This window comes from Eschrichtius robustus, chromosome 15 (assembly GCF_028021215.1).
Source record: "Eschrichtius robustus isolate mEscRob2 chromosome 15, mEscRob2.pri, whole genome shotgun sequence".
Taxonomy (NCBI): domain Eukaryota; kingdom Metazoa; phylum Chordata; class Mammalia; order Artiodactyla; family Eschrichtiidae; genus Eschrichtius; species Eschrichtius robustus.
In genome coordinates this window covers 15,675,920-15,692,491 of record NC_090838.1, presented here as the reverse complement: position 1 = coordinate 15,692,491, position 16,572 = coordinate 15,675,920, and the positions used below count along the sequence as shown (strand labels likewise).

Sequence of the window (16,572 nt, the reverse complement as noted above, 5' to 3'; positions counted from 1 at the left end):
GCCTCAGGCTGGTGTGCTGTAAATGGCATTCCCAGGCCCCTGCTGGGGGACACTGTGGTGTTTTCCATAGGTTTTTGCTATTACAGGCAATGAAAGAACTTGTTCATGTACGGAGTGTTTATTCTATTGAGCTTTCCCCCCAGTTACCTGACCCAGAGCAAGGTCCTGAAAGCTTCTGCTGGGGGTCTTGGTTGTGCCTCTCCAGTGAAGGGGTCTTGAAGGACTTAATTCCCCTGTGTTGGGAAGTCCTGCCTGCTTTTCCAAACCCTGCCCATCCACAAGGCCCGCTGCCCCCTCCTCTTCCCCCAGTGTCCAGGGAGCTCCCCAACCTCCAGGCCCCAGGTCCATGAGGACCCTCAGCTTCCCAAGGGACAGGCTCATTCCTGCATGAACACGCTTTCCTGTAAGACTGGGCTTCCTGCTGTCTGCTCAAAGGAGGGGGAGCCAGCACCCAGGGTCCTGTGCCGTGGCCTCAAGTGGTGGAGCTGGACGTTTCTTTGGAACGTGAATCATGTGTTTTGTCATAAATATTTATACAAATTTTGCTTTATCTTTCATAAAATAACCGTATGTATTTTAGTATAAAAATATCTTGCTTCCTCTATTTGGATGTAACTGCTACTCTGGGATGATTCTGTGGTTCTGAAGACTTCCGGCACGCTGCCAGTTTCCCCCAGATCTACTAACCCAAGATTTACTTATTTTCCCCCCAGCTTTATTGAGATAAAATTGACGTGTGACACTGTGTAAGGTTAAGGTGCACAATGTGATGATGCGATACACCTACGTAGTGTGAAATGATTACCACAATAAGGTCAGCCATCGCCTCACCACCATTTCCAAGATAGAGAAGCGAGGCGACCCCCAGGAACAGGAGCTCTGCGGGGACAGCCTGGCCTCACCCCACCTCGCGAGGGGCCCCAGGAGCTGCTTCTCCTCGGACGCCTCTTGCTAAGTATCCCGGCTGTCCCTCTTGGGCTCAGGGCCCCTTTAGTGTTCCAGCCCCCGCCTAGGATAGCAGAGCCCGGCTGGGAATTCTGCACCACCTGGAGCTGGTTAGAAATGCAGATTCTACCTCAGGCCCCCTCGAACCTGGGTGGGGCCCAGGAACCTGTGTTTTAACGAGCTCTTGGCGCGCTCCACAGGCAAATTCATGTTTGAGGAGCCCCCAAAATCGAGCTCCACAGAAGTCTTGGAGAAGCAGGAGGGCAGTGACGCAGGGAGCAGGTCCACCAGCCGCCAGGCTCTGCCGCTCGCAGGGGTTCCAGTAGGCGGGCTCAGGGGGGCCTTTCCTGTTACTCTCAGCCCCCGGCCCACCACTGTCTCTCGGGTCTCCCTCTCTCGTCTCCTGCTGGAGGGCCGTTCTTCCTGATCGCTCTTGGGGCTGTGAGCCAGGGCTGGCGGCCTCGCGCTGTACCTCCACGCACAGCACTTAGCCTCGGCCCGTCCTGGGTCCAAACAAGGAGCATGCAAGGGGCACGGTGGGCCCCCTCGTCTCACCCTAGAGCTGTCACGGTGATTGCAGCATCCGCTGCCGTTGGGGGTGACCACAGCAGCCCCCCACAGGCATGGGTTTCCCCATCCACGGCAGTGCCCAGAGTCTGTCCTGAGTGAATAGAACTGTCGGGGACGAACACATGGAACAGTGCCTTCCACTTTTCTAATTGAGTAGCAAGACGCTTTGGTTCTGGAGAAATCTCATACAGGACCCTGATGTATAAAACAGACAGAAGTAAAATTGGCCCGGTTGGGGCAGGAGTGGGGACTGGATCTCTGCCCCTCAGCCTCAGCCCACCTCTGTGGCAGCCCTGGGCAGCTTTGCAGAAGGTCAGGGCGCCTGAGCGTGGTTTGAAAGCCACTGGATGGAACAGCAGGAAAACCTAAGATGTGTGGTCACCCCAGAGCAGGTTTAGCGGCTGACTGTCCCAGGTTCAAGTCCCAGCTCTGCCACTTAGCAGCTGGTGGGCCCTGGGTGGGTTGCTGAACTTCTCAAAAGCCACAGTTTCTCTCTTTGTACATTAAAGTCCAGGCCCAGTGATTGTAAGGGTAAAATGGGATGAAGTACAGGAAATTTCCTTTGTATGATACTATCACTATTTCAGGTTTACTTTGCTCTGAAAAAGCCTTTGGGTGTTTAAAGTACACAATTGAAATGGAAAAGGCAGCTTTTCCATTTCCTGTTGTCATGCAAATATCAGCATCATGTGTTGTGCACACAAAGGCCTTTACCTCACCTCCAGCGTCTTTCTGGTTATAATTGAGGAGCCTTTCCAAGATCACACAGTCTGGGGCGTGGTCCAAGCAGGAGCTGCGTCCTCTTGACTACTGGCCCAGGACTTACCCCATCACCCCCAGACCGAGACCCCACCTGTGCCGGGTGCCCACTTCACAGCCGCGGTCCATTTGCTCTCCATGGCGGGTGATGTAGGGGACGGGTGTTTCCCACTGCAAGGACCGCCAGCGTCCACTGGTCATGTCAGCGTTTGGAGTATCGTTGGGGGTATTGGAATAAACGAAGACCACCCAGATGAGAACACGCAAAGGCCACTTATTCAGAGCAGGCCGTAGCAGGGGGGCTCAGCCACCATCACCAGCGTTTGGGCAGAGACTCACAGGCAGGCGGGGAGCGGGAAAGATTTCTGGTGGCAAAAGGGGAAGGCTCGGGTCTGCCTGACTGGAGACTATTGGCATGCGAAAGCCAGAGGCCTAACCAGAAGCGGGGCGGCCTGCAGCCTGTGTGTTTGGTTGGGGGAGCATGTTTGCCTCTGTCGCTGGGCCTAATAAGTGGGAAGCAGGGTAAAGACTAGGGAAGCTGGCAGTTACCGATCAAGGCCTGGCCACTGGGGCCATAGCTGCAGAGACTGCGGTGCGGCTTCCTGGGCCGGTGGCTGCAGGTTGTGGGTTCTGTTTATATCTGGCCTGGCGGTTGCCTGTTTGTTCATACAGTCTGTCGGGGCCGCTGTGGGTGTGATCAGGGTTGGGAGCTTTGCTTTCAAGCCACGGGTGGCAGAGCCCCTTCAGCCGGGCCGCCCTGGTTTCTTGGTGCTGCTGCCGTGGTAGGTGAGGGGCAGCGTTTGGCCGCCCCTGTGCAGAGAAGGAGAAATGTCATCCCCCACAAGCTGAGAAGAGAGAGAGGTCCCTGAGGTCCTGGTCCCTCGGGGTGGGTGGGTGGGGGGCTCAGCGGCCTGGAGAGTCAGGCTGGGGCCGTCAAGAGTGTGACTCTGGGAAAGCAGCAAATGATGGGCATCCGAGGCAGCTACCTGGACTGGCCAGTTTACTGTTTACAGCCCAGAACGAAGTCAGTTGGGTCGAAACACAATGTGAGCTAGACATCCTCAAGCAGCACCTGTGATCACAGGCCTCTGCTTTGCCCACCTCAGCAGCATACGGGCTCCACTTTGCAGCTTCCAGATCATTCCTTATTCCCACTGAACAGATAAGGAGACACTCAGAGAGTGAAATGACTGGTCTGGGGTTGTCCACAGGTTCTCCTGCATCCCCCTCCAGGGGGTCCTCCCTGAGACCGGTCAGAATCCCCCCATCCCTGGCCCTGCGGGATGTGGGGCCAGGGTCCCCTCAGACCCTCCCCCTCCTCCCTCCATGCACCTGCCGTCCAGTTGTTGGGCACTTGAACATACCAAGCCCTTCCCACCTCAGCGTTTTCACAGGGCTCTTCTCTCTGCCGGGAGCACAGCTTTCCCAACCCTGCTCATCCTTCCTCCCGTGCTTCCCTGAATCCCCTGGCCCAGCGAGGCTGTTGTGGGCCCACAGGGTGAATGCCTCTCCTCCGTGATTTGCGTGGCTCTTGTGATCGGGTCGCGGTGGAAGCCCGTTGCCTAGTGCTGCTGCAAATCACATTGTCCTGGAATGAATGTCACAAGTTCATTTATTGGCACTCTTGAGAATTTTCACTGATGGAAAATAAAAAAGTGAATTTAAGATTAAAAAATGAAAAGTGCTTTATTTTGAAGCAGGAACGTTACATGCTTGGAAAAGAGTTGATTTCCGTGTCTGGTTTAGTATCACACTGGCTTTGAAGGTAACAGTCATGTTGTCTGTGAGTCTTGGCTTCAGAAGGATCCACCGTCTTCTGGTTAGTCTAGGAGATGCGTCTGCAACTCAAGTGCACTCAGGACCTGGGCCCTTGGTCCCCATCGGGGACCTGTCACAGGGGCAGGTGCATCCGGGAACACTGACACAAGCCCCCTGGGTGGCCGGAGGGGAGGATGTTCTCGTGTCAATCCCTGTCACCAGAGTCGCCTGAGCCCCGTGGAGCAGGGCCGCTCCTTGGCCTATCAGAGCTGTCAGCTGTGGCACCTGCTGCCTCTCACTCATGCGCGCTCCCCGCCCGCCTGCACAATGTGGCCTGGCCCGGACATCTGTCTTCTATCAGGCACACACAGCAGGAAAGCTGGCATCTGTGCGTGCACACGCGTGTGTACTGCAGGAGCACGGTTCCATGTGCCTGCACCCGTCCAGGGACCTCCCCCCACTGCACCCACCCCCCCGCGACCTCCTGTAACCCGTGCTGTGCGGGAACCCGCACAAGGTCGGGAGCTGCGGTTCCGTCCATTGCAGACCCCACTGTTTGATGCTCAATTGCCCCATCCCTGGTGACAGGCGTCTGATCGTACCAGCCTTCCTTTGGAGGAGGGAGAAGGGGGGCATCCTTTATGGCTCCGTGCAGAGGGTGTGCTGGTGGCGGGCACAGCAGAGCTGGGTGGTGTGTCCTGCGGGCAGCCGGGTGGATGCGGGTGGAAAGGAGCTGAGGGGGGACAGAGGGGGCGCCAGGACCGTAGCCATGTGTGCAGTCTGAGTCCACGTTCACGCGACGTGTGAGGGAGGGGAGGGAACGGGCTTGGAGTCTGAGTGACTCACCTGACATTGAAATGCCTGTCCTGTCCCTGAGTCAGAATCTGGCACCATCCTAAACTTGTCCCTTCTGCCCACGGGTCACTTCAGCAGTCCACATTTATCAGCACTTTGCCTTCTGACGGCCTCCCTGCTCTCATTTTCCCCAGTCCGGGCCCTGGTCGCTCCTCCATGGCCCAGGAGCAAAGCTTCCACGGGGCACTGGGTTCCCGGTGGTGCCCAATCCCGCAGCCCCTCACAGATCGAGGGTCTCTCTGCCTGTGTCAGTCTTCTGCCCTCAGCCCCCCAGGTCACTGCCCACCTCTACGCCACCTCCCCTAGGAAGCCCTCGGGCTGGGTTGGCTTCTTCCTCTGGGCTCCGGCTATCACGGAATGATTGCCCTGTGTGGTGATGACAGGTGTATGTCTGTGACCCTGCTCGGCTGTGAGCTTCTGGGGACAGTGCCAGGTCTTCCTCACCTCTGTGCCCTCATCACCCAGCACAGGTTCTTGCCCGTGGGAGGTACTTCCCAAGCGCTGGGTCATAGAAGTCACTCCGAGTGAAAGGATGAGCTTTTCTTACGGGAGGGCCGAGGGGCTACTGGAGAGACCAGCTCGGGTGCCTGCGAGATCCCTGGAGGAGGAGCCATGGGGTGGAAGGCCTCTGTCTGAGACGATGCTGGCCGCCCCTCTCTCTTCACTCCCTTTCCCCCCTCCCTGGGGGGAGGAGGTAGAAATAAGTCTGGATTAGAGATGTACTGTCACCCTGTTCGTCCAGCTATCCGTTCGTCTGTCTGTCCATCCTTCCGCCACCCCTCCATCCATCTGTTCTTTCGTCTAATATTTATTGAGCGTCTGCTCTAGACCAGGCACACTACTGAGTCCCCAGAGACAGAATTTGGGGCTAACCAGGACAGGACCCTGGGGCTTTCAGCCATCAAAGCTCCATGTTTCTTCTTGTTCTTTGTCTCCCCTGGAGACGGGTCGGGGGTAGTCGGGGAGACAGGGGATGGCCCGGGAGGAACGGGGTGGGGTTCAGATGGTGCCTGACTGAGCAGCCCCATGTGCTGTAGAGTCGCTTTATTTCAGTTCAAGACACAGAAGATAACAAATGTCTCCAGGGAGAAAGACAGGAACATTCATCCGATTTGAGAGGAAAACTCACATAGCAGGAAAGCCAGGCCTAATTTGTGCTCTCCGAACCAGAAGTAGGTGCAAGAAGGGAAATCATTGAAATCTCTGCCTGGCTTCTCCAGAGATAATTAATCACGTCTGTCCATTCACTTCCTTTGTTCTTCAGGCCCTCCCTTCTCTCTGTGCTCCCTCTGATTTCTGGTCGGTGGGAAGCCCCCAGCCTCTGCCCCAGGGGGCCAGTCTGCTGGGGAGGATGTGTGCGTGCCTTCCCCACGGGCGGTTTCAGAGCTGCCGGTTCTGGTTCCGAGCAGGGTGGACCTGCGGACGTGGGCTGTGAGCTCCCTGCTGGGGGCTCCCCGCCCTTCACTGCTGCAGCCCCTGCTGGGTGCAGGAGCAGAGCCAAGCAAAGGGCGGCTGCGACGGGTAATTGAGGGACAGCCGTGGGACAGAGCCCGCAGGCCCCCGGCTGGTCCAGTGGCTCCCGAACACGGCTGGTCATCAGAGTCCACAGGGACACAAGCAGCTCCCGGGGCCTGCAGCTGGGGTTCTCATTCAGCGGGTCTCGGCTGGCTATGGCCGTCTCCAGCTGGCCTGCCCCGAAGGCCAGGGCCTCGTCGGTACCCACTTACTAGGGGTCATTAGAGCGGCACCGGCTCTGCCTGGTCTGTGAAGCAGAAGGGGAAGACACGACATCCCAGGAAGAGCAGGACACTCTGACTCCTTAAGATGTGTGAGGAAGCACAGATGAAGTTTCTGGAGAAGCCCAGGCTCCCTTCACCTTGCCCAGCACCACAGGCAGGGCCTGGGGATGGCACCACAGCGGAGGTGTGGCCCTGGTGGCCTGTGGCCTGAGCCCATCTGGCTTGTGCCCAAGATGGACAAAAGTGCAGGGACTGGGGTGTGGCCATTGAGTCCCTGGCCCTGCCTGCCGTGTGGCCTTGAGCAGACACCCAGCTTCTTGAACCACCATTTCCCCGTCTCCTGAAAGAGATCTTCCCGCTGGGGCCTCCGCCCTGAGCGCCGAGGAGTGTTGGTCCCGCGGCCTTCCAGCAGGTGCAGCCTCACCTTTCCTAGCGTCTCGCCACCTCCACTGGGAGGCTGAAATTCTAGCAGACATCTAAATCCAGACCGTGGGAATGGCCACCTCTGAGCGCCCTGCCCTCCTACACCCAGGGCCACCCTGCTGCTATTTTTATCTGCTGCTGGTTAATCTGTGTGTTGTTTACGGTGGTATCAGCGCAGTTTAACTGCATAGTATCGCCAGCGTGAGCTCAGTTGGTGACTTCTGTCCAGTGGAATGGCCCTCCAGGCAGACAGGCGCACGGAAATCCCACTTCCAGTCAAAAGCTTATTTCTGTTGTTTGCAGGAACCTTAAAATGGCTAATCTAGGCACCACCGGCAGGGGTTGGATCACCTTGTTAAAATAAAACCAAGTTTGTTTATTTACTGGCGCTATAACTTCCAGTGACGTGTGTAGATCGGCAGTCTTCAGGTCCCTGAAGGCTGACATGTCCGCTGTGTAACCACCACCCGGATCAGGAAATAAAGCCCTCCCGGGGCCCAGAAGCTTCCTCGAGTCCCCTCCTGGTTTCCCGCAGCAGTGTCTGGGCCAAAGCAGGACCTTGGCCAGTCGATGAATGAGACGTAAAGGGACCCGAGGGGTGCAGAGGCGATTGGGGCTCTGAGTAGCCAGAGGGGTTTCCTGAAGGAGGTGAGGTTTGCTCAGTGGGACTGAAGTGTTTTCTGGAACGACGGAGGTTAGACCGCTCAAGGGAAGGGGGGATGTGTGTGGGGAAGCAAGGGAGCATTGACCAAGGCTGCCTTCTGTTCTCCGCTGGGTCCAGGCCCTGAGGTTTGTAGCCTCATGTGCATCCATCCGTGTGTCCGAGCGGCTGTGCGGTGGCTCTCGGATCCCGGCCCCCGGGGTGCTGAGGTGGTGTGGCCTCGCAGCTCCGGAAGGAGGGCACGTCGTGTGCCCTGTGACCCGTCCTGCGGCCCTTCAGGGCTGGAGTTGTCTGCAGTCAGCTGTGTCGTGCAGACAGCCTCCTGCTCTTCCCACACATCCCGCAGCGGCCGTTCCCTGGGCGCAGGGCTGCGCTGCTTCCGTGGCAGCATGTCACCGCCTCACTGTCAACTCCTTGGAAAGTTCCTTCGCGACACAAGCTCGAGCCTGCCCAGTGCCTGTGTGGGTCTGACCAGGCCACCCGGGCTGGCCGGCAGGGCTCTTTTGAGAGGTACTAACCTCGAATTCTGTCTGTGATTCCCCAGCTCCAAGAAGCCCAAGAAACGCCCGGAAGTGGCCGTGAAGCCCAAACCCTTGCCCCGTCTCTCCATCTTTGATGAGGAGGTGGACCCCGACGAGGGGCTCTTTGGCCCGGGCAGGAAGCCCTCTCCCCGGAGCCCCGCAGAGGACGCACCCCCCAGGGACTGTAAGTAGAGCCCCGGGGGTGTTCCTTTCACTCTCGCTGTCTCCCGGGTGACCCAGCCAACCTCTGCGAGCGGCTTTGGTCCCACCACACATGAGCAGGACGGCTCGTGTGTTAACACGATGCACATGCAGTCAGTGGAGATTTTCTGCTGGAGAAATCTAGTCTCACACCTTGTGTCCCCATAGCCTGGAACATTCCAGGGCTGTATGTTTATTCTAATCATCCCTCAGAAGCAAAGAGTAGTTTTCTTTGCTGCTTTGAAAAGTGTGGGTTGTGACTGGTGTAGAAGTACCTCTGTTACCTCTGCAGCCAGATGTGGGCGCCAGGTGGAGAGTGGACGCTGGCCTGCCCCCGGCCTGCTGGGGCTCTGCATGACTTGGAGTCTGACGAGGCTCTGTGTCCCCTGCAGAGACCCCGAGGGAGGGTCCAGTGCAGAGCTGGAACAGGGAAGCTGAGCAGCCTTGGGACTTCCACACCCGCCCCTGTTCTGACCCTTCCTACCCCTGCCCGGCTCTGCATCCAGGGTAGGGAACTGATGGCATCCATTAATTCAGCCGGCACCAGGCGCCCGCTGACGGCCAGGCACTGTGCTGGGCCCGAGAACACCTGGATGAGTGAATCACAGTTCTGGCCTCAGGGCCTCCCTGAGGGAGACAGGACATGTCCTGACCATTAGAGGCTGGCCTGGGCCTGTAACAGGTCTGAGCAGGACGTCCGTGCCTTGGGGACCCCAGGGAAGGCTTCCTGGGTGAGGGTCAGGCGGAGGAACTGTACCTGAGCTGGATCCTGAAAGGTCAGCGGAGTTTGCCAGGGCTGTTGACAAAGCATGTTCCAGGCGAAGAAGCTGCAGTTACCTTTCACGAAGGGCAGCGTTGAGCAGGGGAGGTGGGGAGAGGGTGGGGAGTAGACCCCGGCTCCTCGCAGGCAGAGGCTGTGGTCAGAGCCACGTCTGCTCACCACTGCATCCCGCAGCTGGCAGCCCCGGGCCAGTGGTTGGCGCTCCGTGAGCGCTTGTAGGAAGACTGGGGTGCAGCCCTGGGGGCTGAGCTAAGAGATCCAACTGGCCGGGGCCACGGGGAGCCTGGGGTGTGAGCTGAAGAGGCTGTTTCCTCCTGAAAGCAGTGGGGAGGCCGCAAGGACTTGAAACCGGGAGGGGTGCCATCAGGTGGCTCTGGCCCAGCGTGGAGGGAGGCGGGGCCGGGGCTGCAGGCCCCCGTGAGCACCTGTCTCTTGCCCCACGTGGCCCCATTCCTCTGGTACTTCCGCAATCTGCCTTGCAGACCGAAGTGACAATATTGCTCCCTCTCTGCTGGCTGTGGTAGGAGGTTGGGCCAGACTCTCTCCGCCCTGCACCTCGCAGGCAGCCGAGGACAGGCTAGGACTTCTTCTGACCCCTCTGCTGCTGCCTCCTCCACAGCCCTGAAACTGTTTGACGATCCTGACCTCGGCGGAGCCGTGCCCCTGGGTGACCCCTTACTGCTGCCAGCTGCCCCCGAGAGTGGAGGACCCACGTCCCGCCCAGGCTGCAGGGAGGCCTCCAAGGAGCTGTCCAGGTACCAGCTGTCCCCAGGGCTGCTTCACCAGGTCTGAGAGTGGCCTGGACAGAGCCAGGGACCCACCCAGACTGGGGGCATTTCACCTTCCTTGGGCTCCGAGGGAGGGAATGCCGACCCCTCAGAGGCAGGAGCCTGTGGGTGGGAGCTGACCAGGAGGCAGCAGATGGGGTGCGATGGAAGGGTGGGGTGGGGGGGCTGTCAGCAGCTCAGCAGGTTCTAGAAAGACAGGACTTCATGTATACAAATAGTGTATTTAAAGAATAAGTTATGTAATTGCACGAGCAAGTGTAACTGGCATAAACAGGTTTGGGAACAGATATATAAAACTGACTCTTGGTAGCACACAGCTCACGTTGGGGGGAGCAAAGTGCAGATTTTCTGGGCAGTGGCAGGTCCCCATCGGCAGGCCTTATGGAGGGGAGAGCGAGGCTTAGTCTGTTATGTGGAGGTCGACTGACAGAGCATGTGCACACCTGACCGCCGCGAGGTGTGTGCCGTGTGTCAGGCAGTATGCTGGGCTCTTTACATGTTATCTTATTTAATCCTCACAGCAGCACTGCCTCCCACCCTCACCCTCCACGTAGGTGCTTATTATCTCCTTTTTACGGAAAATGGAGGGTGGGAGAGGTAACTGGCCCAAGGCCCCAGCGCCCAGGTGACAGGCGGGGATTGGGACCCAGGTCAGCCTGCCTGTGTCCCGTCCTCCCACCCTTCCAGGACTCTGAGCGCTTGGAGGAGGGGAGGCTGGCAGCTGCGCCTCCCACCCCGGGGCCGGCAGGCTCTCCCTGGGCTTCTGCTCGTGCCGCTGCTTCCTCAGCACGCTGTGCGTCCCTGCATCGCGTCATCCGTGTCCCCAGGAGGCAGGCCGAGCCTGGCCGTCTGCGGGACTCTGAGTTCTGTCTTTCCAGGAACAGTTACATGGCGCTGGACATGCGATCCCGGAGGCTGTCACCACCCCCCCCTCGTTAGCAGCCGCGGGCTGTTAGCCTTCCGAGTGCCCGCCGAGCCTGAGTCAAGGCGGCGGCTCCTTGTCATTACATCTCCCCGCGGGCCCTGGCAGCTGTTCACGCTCACCCTGTGTCCTCACCGCTGACATCCAGGCAGCAGTACTCCCTGGGAGAAGCTGGGACTGTTGTTATGTGCTTCGGGGTGACACTGAGGCCCAGGGAAGCAGGTCCGCCCCGGGGAGCCTCTGCCGTTTCCAGGACTCAGCATGTCCTAGCGGGGCAGAACCAGTGGGACCTTTGGGCATCGTTTATATTAAATCCGTTACACCGGCACTTTCCAGCCCATGTCCTGCGGAACACCGGTTTGGGGGGTTTGAAAGGTGTTACCTTCAAAGGCTTTCTGTGGCCAGATGTCCGGGTTAAGCAGGACTTCCCAAGCCTTTAGTGTGTGGGCACGCGTGGCTCAAGGGGAATGCTACGCAGCATTTCACGTTCCAGTTGGTCCCCGGGACCCTTTGCTTTCAAAGGCCTCCTACATCCCACAGGGCTCCCTGGGAGTCACTGCCTTAGAGAATGTGAGTCCTGCGACCCTGCCTTTGCTCTACCAGACATCTGGTAAAGAAAGAATTACCCTCTTGAGAGCAGGAACCGTATTTTATTTTTCTTTGTGCGTGTCCTGGGACTATCCAGGCGGTAATCGGGTTTCCTTATGATAAACTTTCTAATATTCATTCATCCATCAGTGCTTTCATCACCCCTTCATTCCATCACTGGCATCTGCCATCCGCCATCCTGAGGCAGCATGGAGGGGCATTTGAGCCGGGTTTGGAGTCTGAGAAGCCCCCGTTCCCTCTTGCTCTGGGGCCCCAGTTTTGGTCTTTAGTCAAGTTCTGCAGGGACCTGGGGAAGAGGAATGGACCTGGGATCTTCAGACCTCCCTCCAGCCCCTCGGTGGTTGATCTTACACCCGCAGGGCCTGGAAGGGAGGGGAGCTGGACCTTGTGTCAGTGGGACCTGTTTTTACCCGTGACTCAGGGAGCCCAGTTGGAAATAGGGTGCTTGGCAAGAGATGCTGTGTGGCCACCTGTATCCCGGGTGTGACTGCCCCACCTTCCACCTCAGAGCAAATCCAGCTCCTGATTAGCTCCAAAGAGTCATTGCTTTGCCAAGCAGTATAAATCCTGAACTCCGACACAAGCTTTTAGCTGCTGCTTTATTTCCCTAAGGGCCCCTGTTTGAGGATAATTCAGTCCCTCAGAGCTTTTCCTGGGTACCCAGCCTCCAGTGGAGGATGCAGGACAAGCCAGCACCTGCCCCAGGGGGGGCTCAAGGAAGGGCAGCCACCTGGGGGGAGCGGGGACACAGCTGAGCTGAACTTGCCAGGAGCAGCCTGTCCCGGGCTGATGCCTCCTGGGGTTGCCTGGAACTCACTCTTTCCAGGCCTGGCTTGGGCCGGTCCCTCCGCGTCTGGAGGGACACCTTTTGCTCACTTCTCTGCCATCTGTGGGAGGCTCTGAATTCTCCCCTTGGGGTCTGTGCCCCATCACAGGAGGCTGACCCAGGAAGCAGGCAGGGTGACCCACTGCCCCTTCAGTAGCTGCTACCTGGCAGGCAGCCCTTCCCGGGAAGGGCACCTCCACCCTCATGTAGACCTCTGCCACGCCCTGTGGTGCCGGTAGTTGTTCTGGCCAGAGGTGCCTCCCCTCTGCTCCTGCCTTTACTCAGCCGTGCTGCTGTCTGAGCTGGAGCCCGTTCACAGATAGGGAGACGGAGGACCAGGCAGGTGGGGTGGGCTGAGGCCACTGAAGGAGTAGTAGGATGAGGCAGGGAACCGCACTCCGCCTGCCGCACTGCGTGTCTTTGTACGCAGGGTTGTAACCCTGTGGGGTGATACTGCTGTTCCCATTTGGCAGATGGGAAGCCAAAGCTTGGAGAGGCCAAGTGGCCTGCACGAGGCCCCCCGGTCTTCTGCCTGCAGCGCCTTTGCCCTCCTTCCCCTGTCCCCAGCTAGCTGTGGGCCCCAGGCCAGGCCCTTCATCTTTCTGTGCCCCAGTTTTCACATCTGTAAAATGGAGCTAACATCTGCTACCAGACAGTGTCTTGTGATTACTAAATGAATTAACGGATGCCAAAAAGGCTGGCCGTGGTAGGTACCCAGCCCAACGTTGATTGGGTGGGCGGGTCGAGGGATGGGTTGAATGGGTCTTTTCGCTGTGCATCTGGTCTGCAGGAGTTGAGTCCTTGCACAAGGAGCTGGCAGCAAGAGCTCCCTTGGGCAGAGGGCAGAGCGGGGCTGCCTTTCTTTCCTGCTATTCAGGACTTGGGCTGGTCCTGTGTGACCGTCACACTGCCGCGCCCTTCAGTTCCACCAACAGGCTGTCAGGTCCGGGGCGTGGCGGAGTCTTGGTGGGTGATGGCCGAGGCCGGCTTCAGCCCTCGGTGGGCCGTGTCTAACGAACGCCCGGGTGGCCCACCAGGGGACACTGGGGGCCGGCAGACCCCACCCCACGATGGCTTAGAGCCCCTCATTCATTCTTTCTCCGGCTGAACTTGGCCTGGATGAGAGCCCAGCGTCTCAAGTCAGACTTACTGGTTCCAACTCAGGCCGGCCACATGCTTTCACCTCAGGCAGGTGTCTCGGCCTCCAGGACTTGAGCGTCCGCATCTGCAGGGTGAAGATTGTGCTATACCTCCCCAAGGGTTGTTGAGGATAGAAAAAGACAATGGGTCTAAAGTGCGTGGCCCAGAGCAGGAGCTCCGTATGTGGCAGCTGTTACTGTTATTTCTTGAAGGGTTGAAGGAAAAGTCACCTAAAGGAGCCAGCTTGTTTGGAGTGGGGTCACCCGAAAAGCAGTCCTGCAGAGGCTGCCAAGGGGCCGGCTCTGCTCCCGCTGGGCTGCGGGGTTGCAGGGAAGGAGAGCCCTGCCCCTCAGTTCCTCCCCGGGGGCGGATGGGTGGAAGGGCGAGGCTGGGAGGCGGAGGGACCGAGCCCAGTGCCCTGCAGGGGTGCCTGCCTTGGCAGGGGGCACCTTGTCCCTTTTGCAGGAGGTTGTGCTCAGGGCTTCTCCCTCTGGTTCTCTAGAGTCGAAGAGGACTTGGACCAGATTCTGAACCTGGGGGCTGAGTCCAAACCCCAGCTTCAGCCCCAGCCCAAGCCCAAGCCTCCAGTGGCAGCTAAGCCAGCGCTACTCAGAAAACCAGCTGTTCCCCCCAGAGCCGGTTCATCTGAGGCTTTGGCCAGGCAGCAGAAGCAGCAGCAGATCCAAGCCATGGACGAGACGGACATCTTACAGTACATCCGGGACCATGACGCGCCTGGCCGGGCTGCCCCCAGCCTCTTCTGACCACCCCCAAGCCCTGTGCTGTTCCTGAGCCAGCGGACTCTCCTGTGGAGGGGCACGTAGTGAGGTGCAGACTTGGACCTGTGGGGCCAGAACCTCTATTCCCAAGGGAGGGAGGGTGGAAGCCTGGGTCATAGGACCCCTGTACTGCCTTCATCCTTTTTCTCAGGCCTGTGGATTCGTGGAATCCTGCAAGATGCGGAGAGCAAGGTCACTATAGGAATTGGAGCCTAAATTGTCTCAGCCATGTGGATGTGGAGGGGAGAGCATGTGGGGATGCCTTGCTAACCAGGAGCCCAGCCCCCAGGATGTCATGAGACTGGGAGCGCGGGGGGCCAGGGAGGCTCCACTCGGGGCGGGAAACTTTGTGCCCGCTTGTGCCCACCGGCTCTGCCAGCCCCAGCACGGGAGGGAGGGCCTGGCCAACTTGGGGTTTGGGTGGGAGTCTCCATGCCAAGCCAGTCTGGAGTCTCTAGTCACCATGGCTCCTGGAGGCTTGCAGGCCCTGGGAGGGTCCCCAGGAGAGGGATGCTGAGTGGGTGCCTAGGAGAGCCTGGCTAGGTGGGGTGGCCGAGCCACCTCCGGTTACCAGGTGCTAAGCACGGTGCCTTCCCAAGTGTCGAAGCTCAAGGGAGACGTCAGGCCCAGCCCTGCCTCTGGTGTGTAGATGGCCTGACAATCCCCATGTCTTCCTCTCTCTTCCTTTCCTAGGGAAGGCCTGGCCAGACCACGGCCTTCTTGGGACTCTGGCCATAGGGCCGATGTCCACCGTTACAGCTTTGAGCACAATTGTCCCTGCATCCTTCAGGGACACCTGTGGTTGAGGTGCCCCTCCTTCTCACGGCAGGCCTGGGCTGGATGCTCTTCGGTCGCTACTTGAAGGGCCCCGTCTGTCCAGCGGTGGATGCTGCCAGGCCTTCCCTGTCCTCAGGGTCTGGATTTGCTCACTGGCCTTCCCCCAGTGGGAGCCTCCTTCCCGGGAGAAGGAGCCCTGTGCCGGGCAGGGCCAGTGCCTTAGACTTCTCCCCGGCCCCCTTGCCCCGGCAGGTGGGTCTGAGCATGGTGCAGTGCTCAGGAAACTCTCAGTGAATGAGTGATGTTTAATGGAGCAAAGAATGCCTCTTTTTTTGATATAGTCTTCATGTTCAGAATTAGTTTTTAAGGAAACACAGGTTTTTAAGAAAATGCAACCGCTGTTGTCCCTTGGGTTGTGCTGCTTGACAGAGAGGATTGGAAGGAGGATTTGGGATTAGGACCCCAGGCTGTTCCCGATCGGGGCCAGGAGCCAACCCTGATCCCTCAGGGATTCTGCCTGAGCCAGGCCGGTGTTTGCTGCCCTCAGAGTCTCTAGCACCCGCTGCCCAGTGCCAGGACCTGCAGGGCGGGCGGGAGCGCTCAGTCTGGTCTGTCCCGCATCTCACGCACCTCGTCAGCTGTCCAGTCCCGAAAGGCCGTCCCCCTTCCCCTCCACTGGTGCCAGCGTGAGAGGAAATAGGCGGCTCTGGGGGCTGATAGCCTAGTTCCTCCGCCCCTTCTGCCTTGTCTGGGCCCCGCGGGCAGCCTCCCTGGGGCCCTGAGCTGGCTCGGGACAGCCTCAGCCCCCAGCACAAGCCGCCCCTCTTCTCTTTCACTGCCAGGCCTTCACACCCGCACGCCACGCTGGGGTCCGCACCCTTGCTGAGTGCAGGAAGGCCTCCGAGGGAAGGAGCAGGTGGTGAGGTGATGGGCTGCCGTGGCCTCTCTCTCCTCCCTGTTCTCTCCTCTGGGCCCCTCCCTCCCTGGCTCCTCCTGCCCCCAGCGTGCGACATAGGAGAGAGGGTGCAGCTGGCAGGTGCCCGTGGGGGGCTGGTCCTCTGGTGGGGGGTCCAGGTGGAAGCTGCCACTCCAGTGTGGCTTCGCCCACTGCTAGCCCGGCCTCCCCCCTGGCGGCCTGGCACTCGGACCCCTCAGCAGAGATACTGATGCTCTGCGGCGCCGCAGGTCTGTGCCCCACTGGCCAATCTGTGGCATCCGGTCATCCAATAAAGTCCGTGTCAGTGGCTCACTCCCGCATTTGTTAGTGGCGACCTTTTCTGACCCCGGGCTGATGGGGGACAATGTGGGGGCACTGTCTTTACAGCGCCCGGCTGATGGGGCTCAACAAGGGCGCTTCCCTCGAAGGACCTGGGGTATGCCAGGCCTCCCAGGCTGCTGCTGGGCAGGGCAGGGAGAGGGCAGAGGGAGGATTCCACTGTGTGAGCTGAGGCAGAGGGGCCAGAGGCCCCGGCCTCGTGGGGTCCTCGGTCAGTGACTGCTCAGCCAGGACCTGTTTGG

At 59.2% G+C, this 16,572-nt stretch overlaps 1 protein-coding gene across 2 annotated transcripts in view; it reads left to right on the top strand.

Moving 5' to 3' along the window:
- HS1BP3 (HCLS1 binding protein 3) overlaps positions 1-16,303 on the top strand; it is a 35,841-nt gene extending 19,538 nt beyond the window's left edge. The window contains exons 5-7 of one of the 2 annotated variants that reach the window (XM_068564738.1): positions 8,255-8,415; positions 9,833-9,968; positions 14,001-16,303. In XM_068564738.1, coding sequence (XP_068420839.1) covers positions 8,255-8,415; positions 9,833-9,968; positions 14,001-14,262 — 559 coding nt within the window. In that variant the 3' untranslated portion in view covers positions 14,263-16,303. Of the gene's footprint in view, positions 1-8,254; positions 8,416-9,832; positions 9,969-10,879; positions 11,496-14,000 lie in introns of those variants that run through there. The other variant, XM_068564739.1, reaches the window with a different exon arrangement.
- The last annotated feature ends 269 nt before the right edge of the window (positions 16,304-16,572 follow it).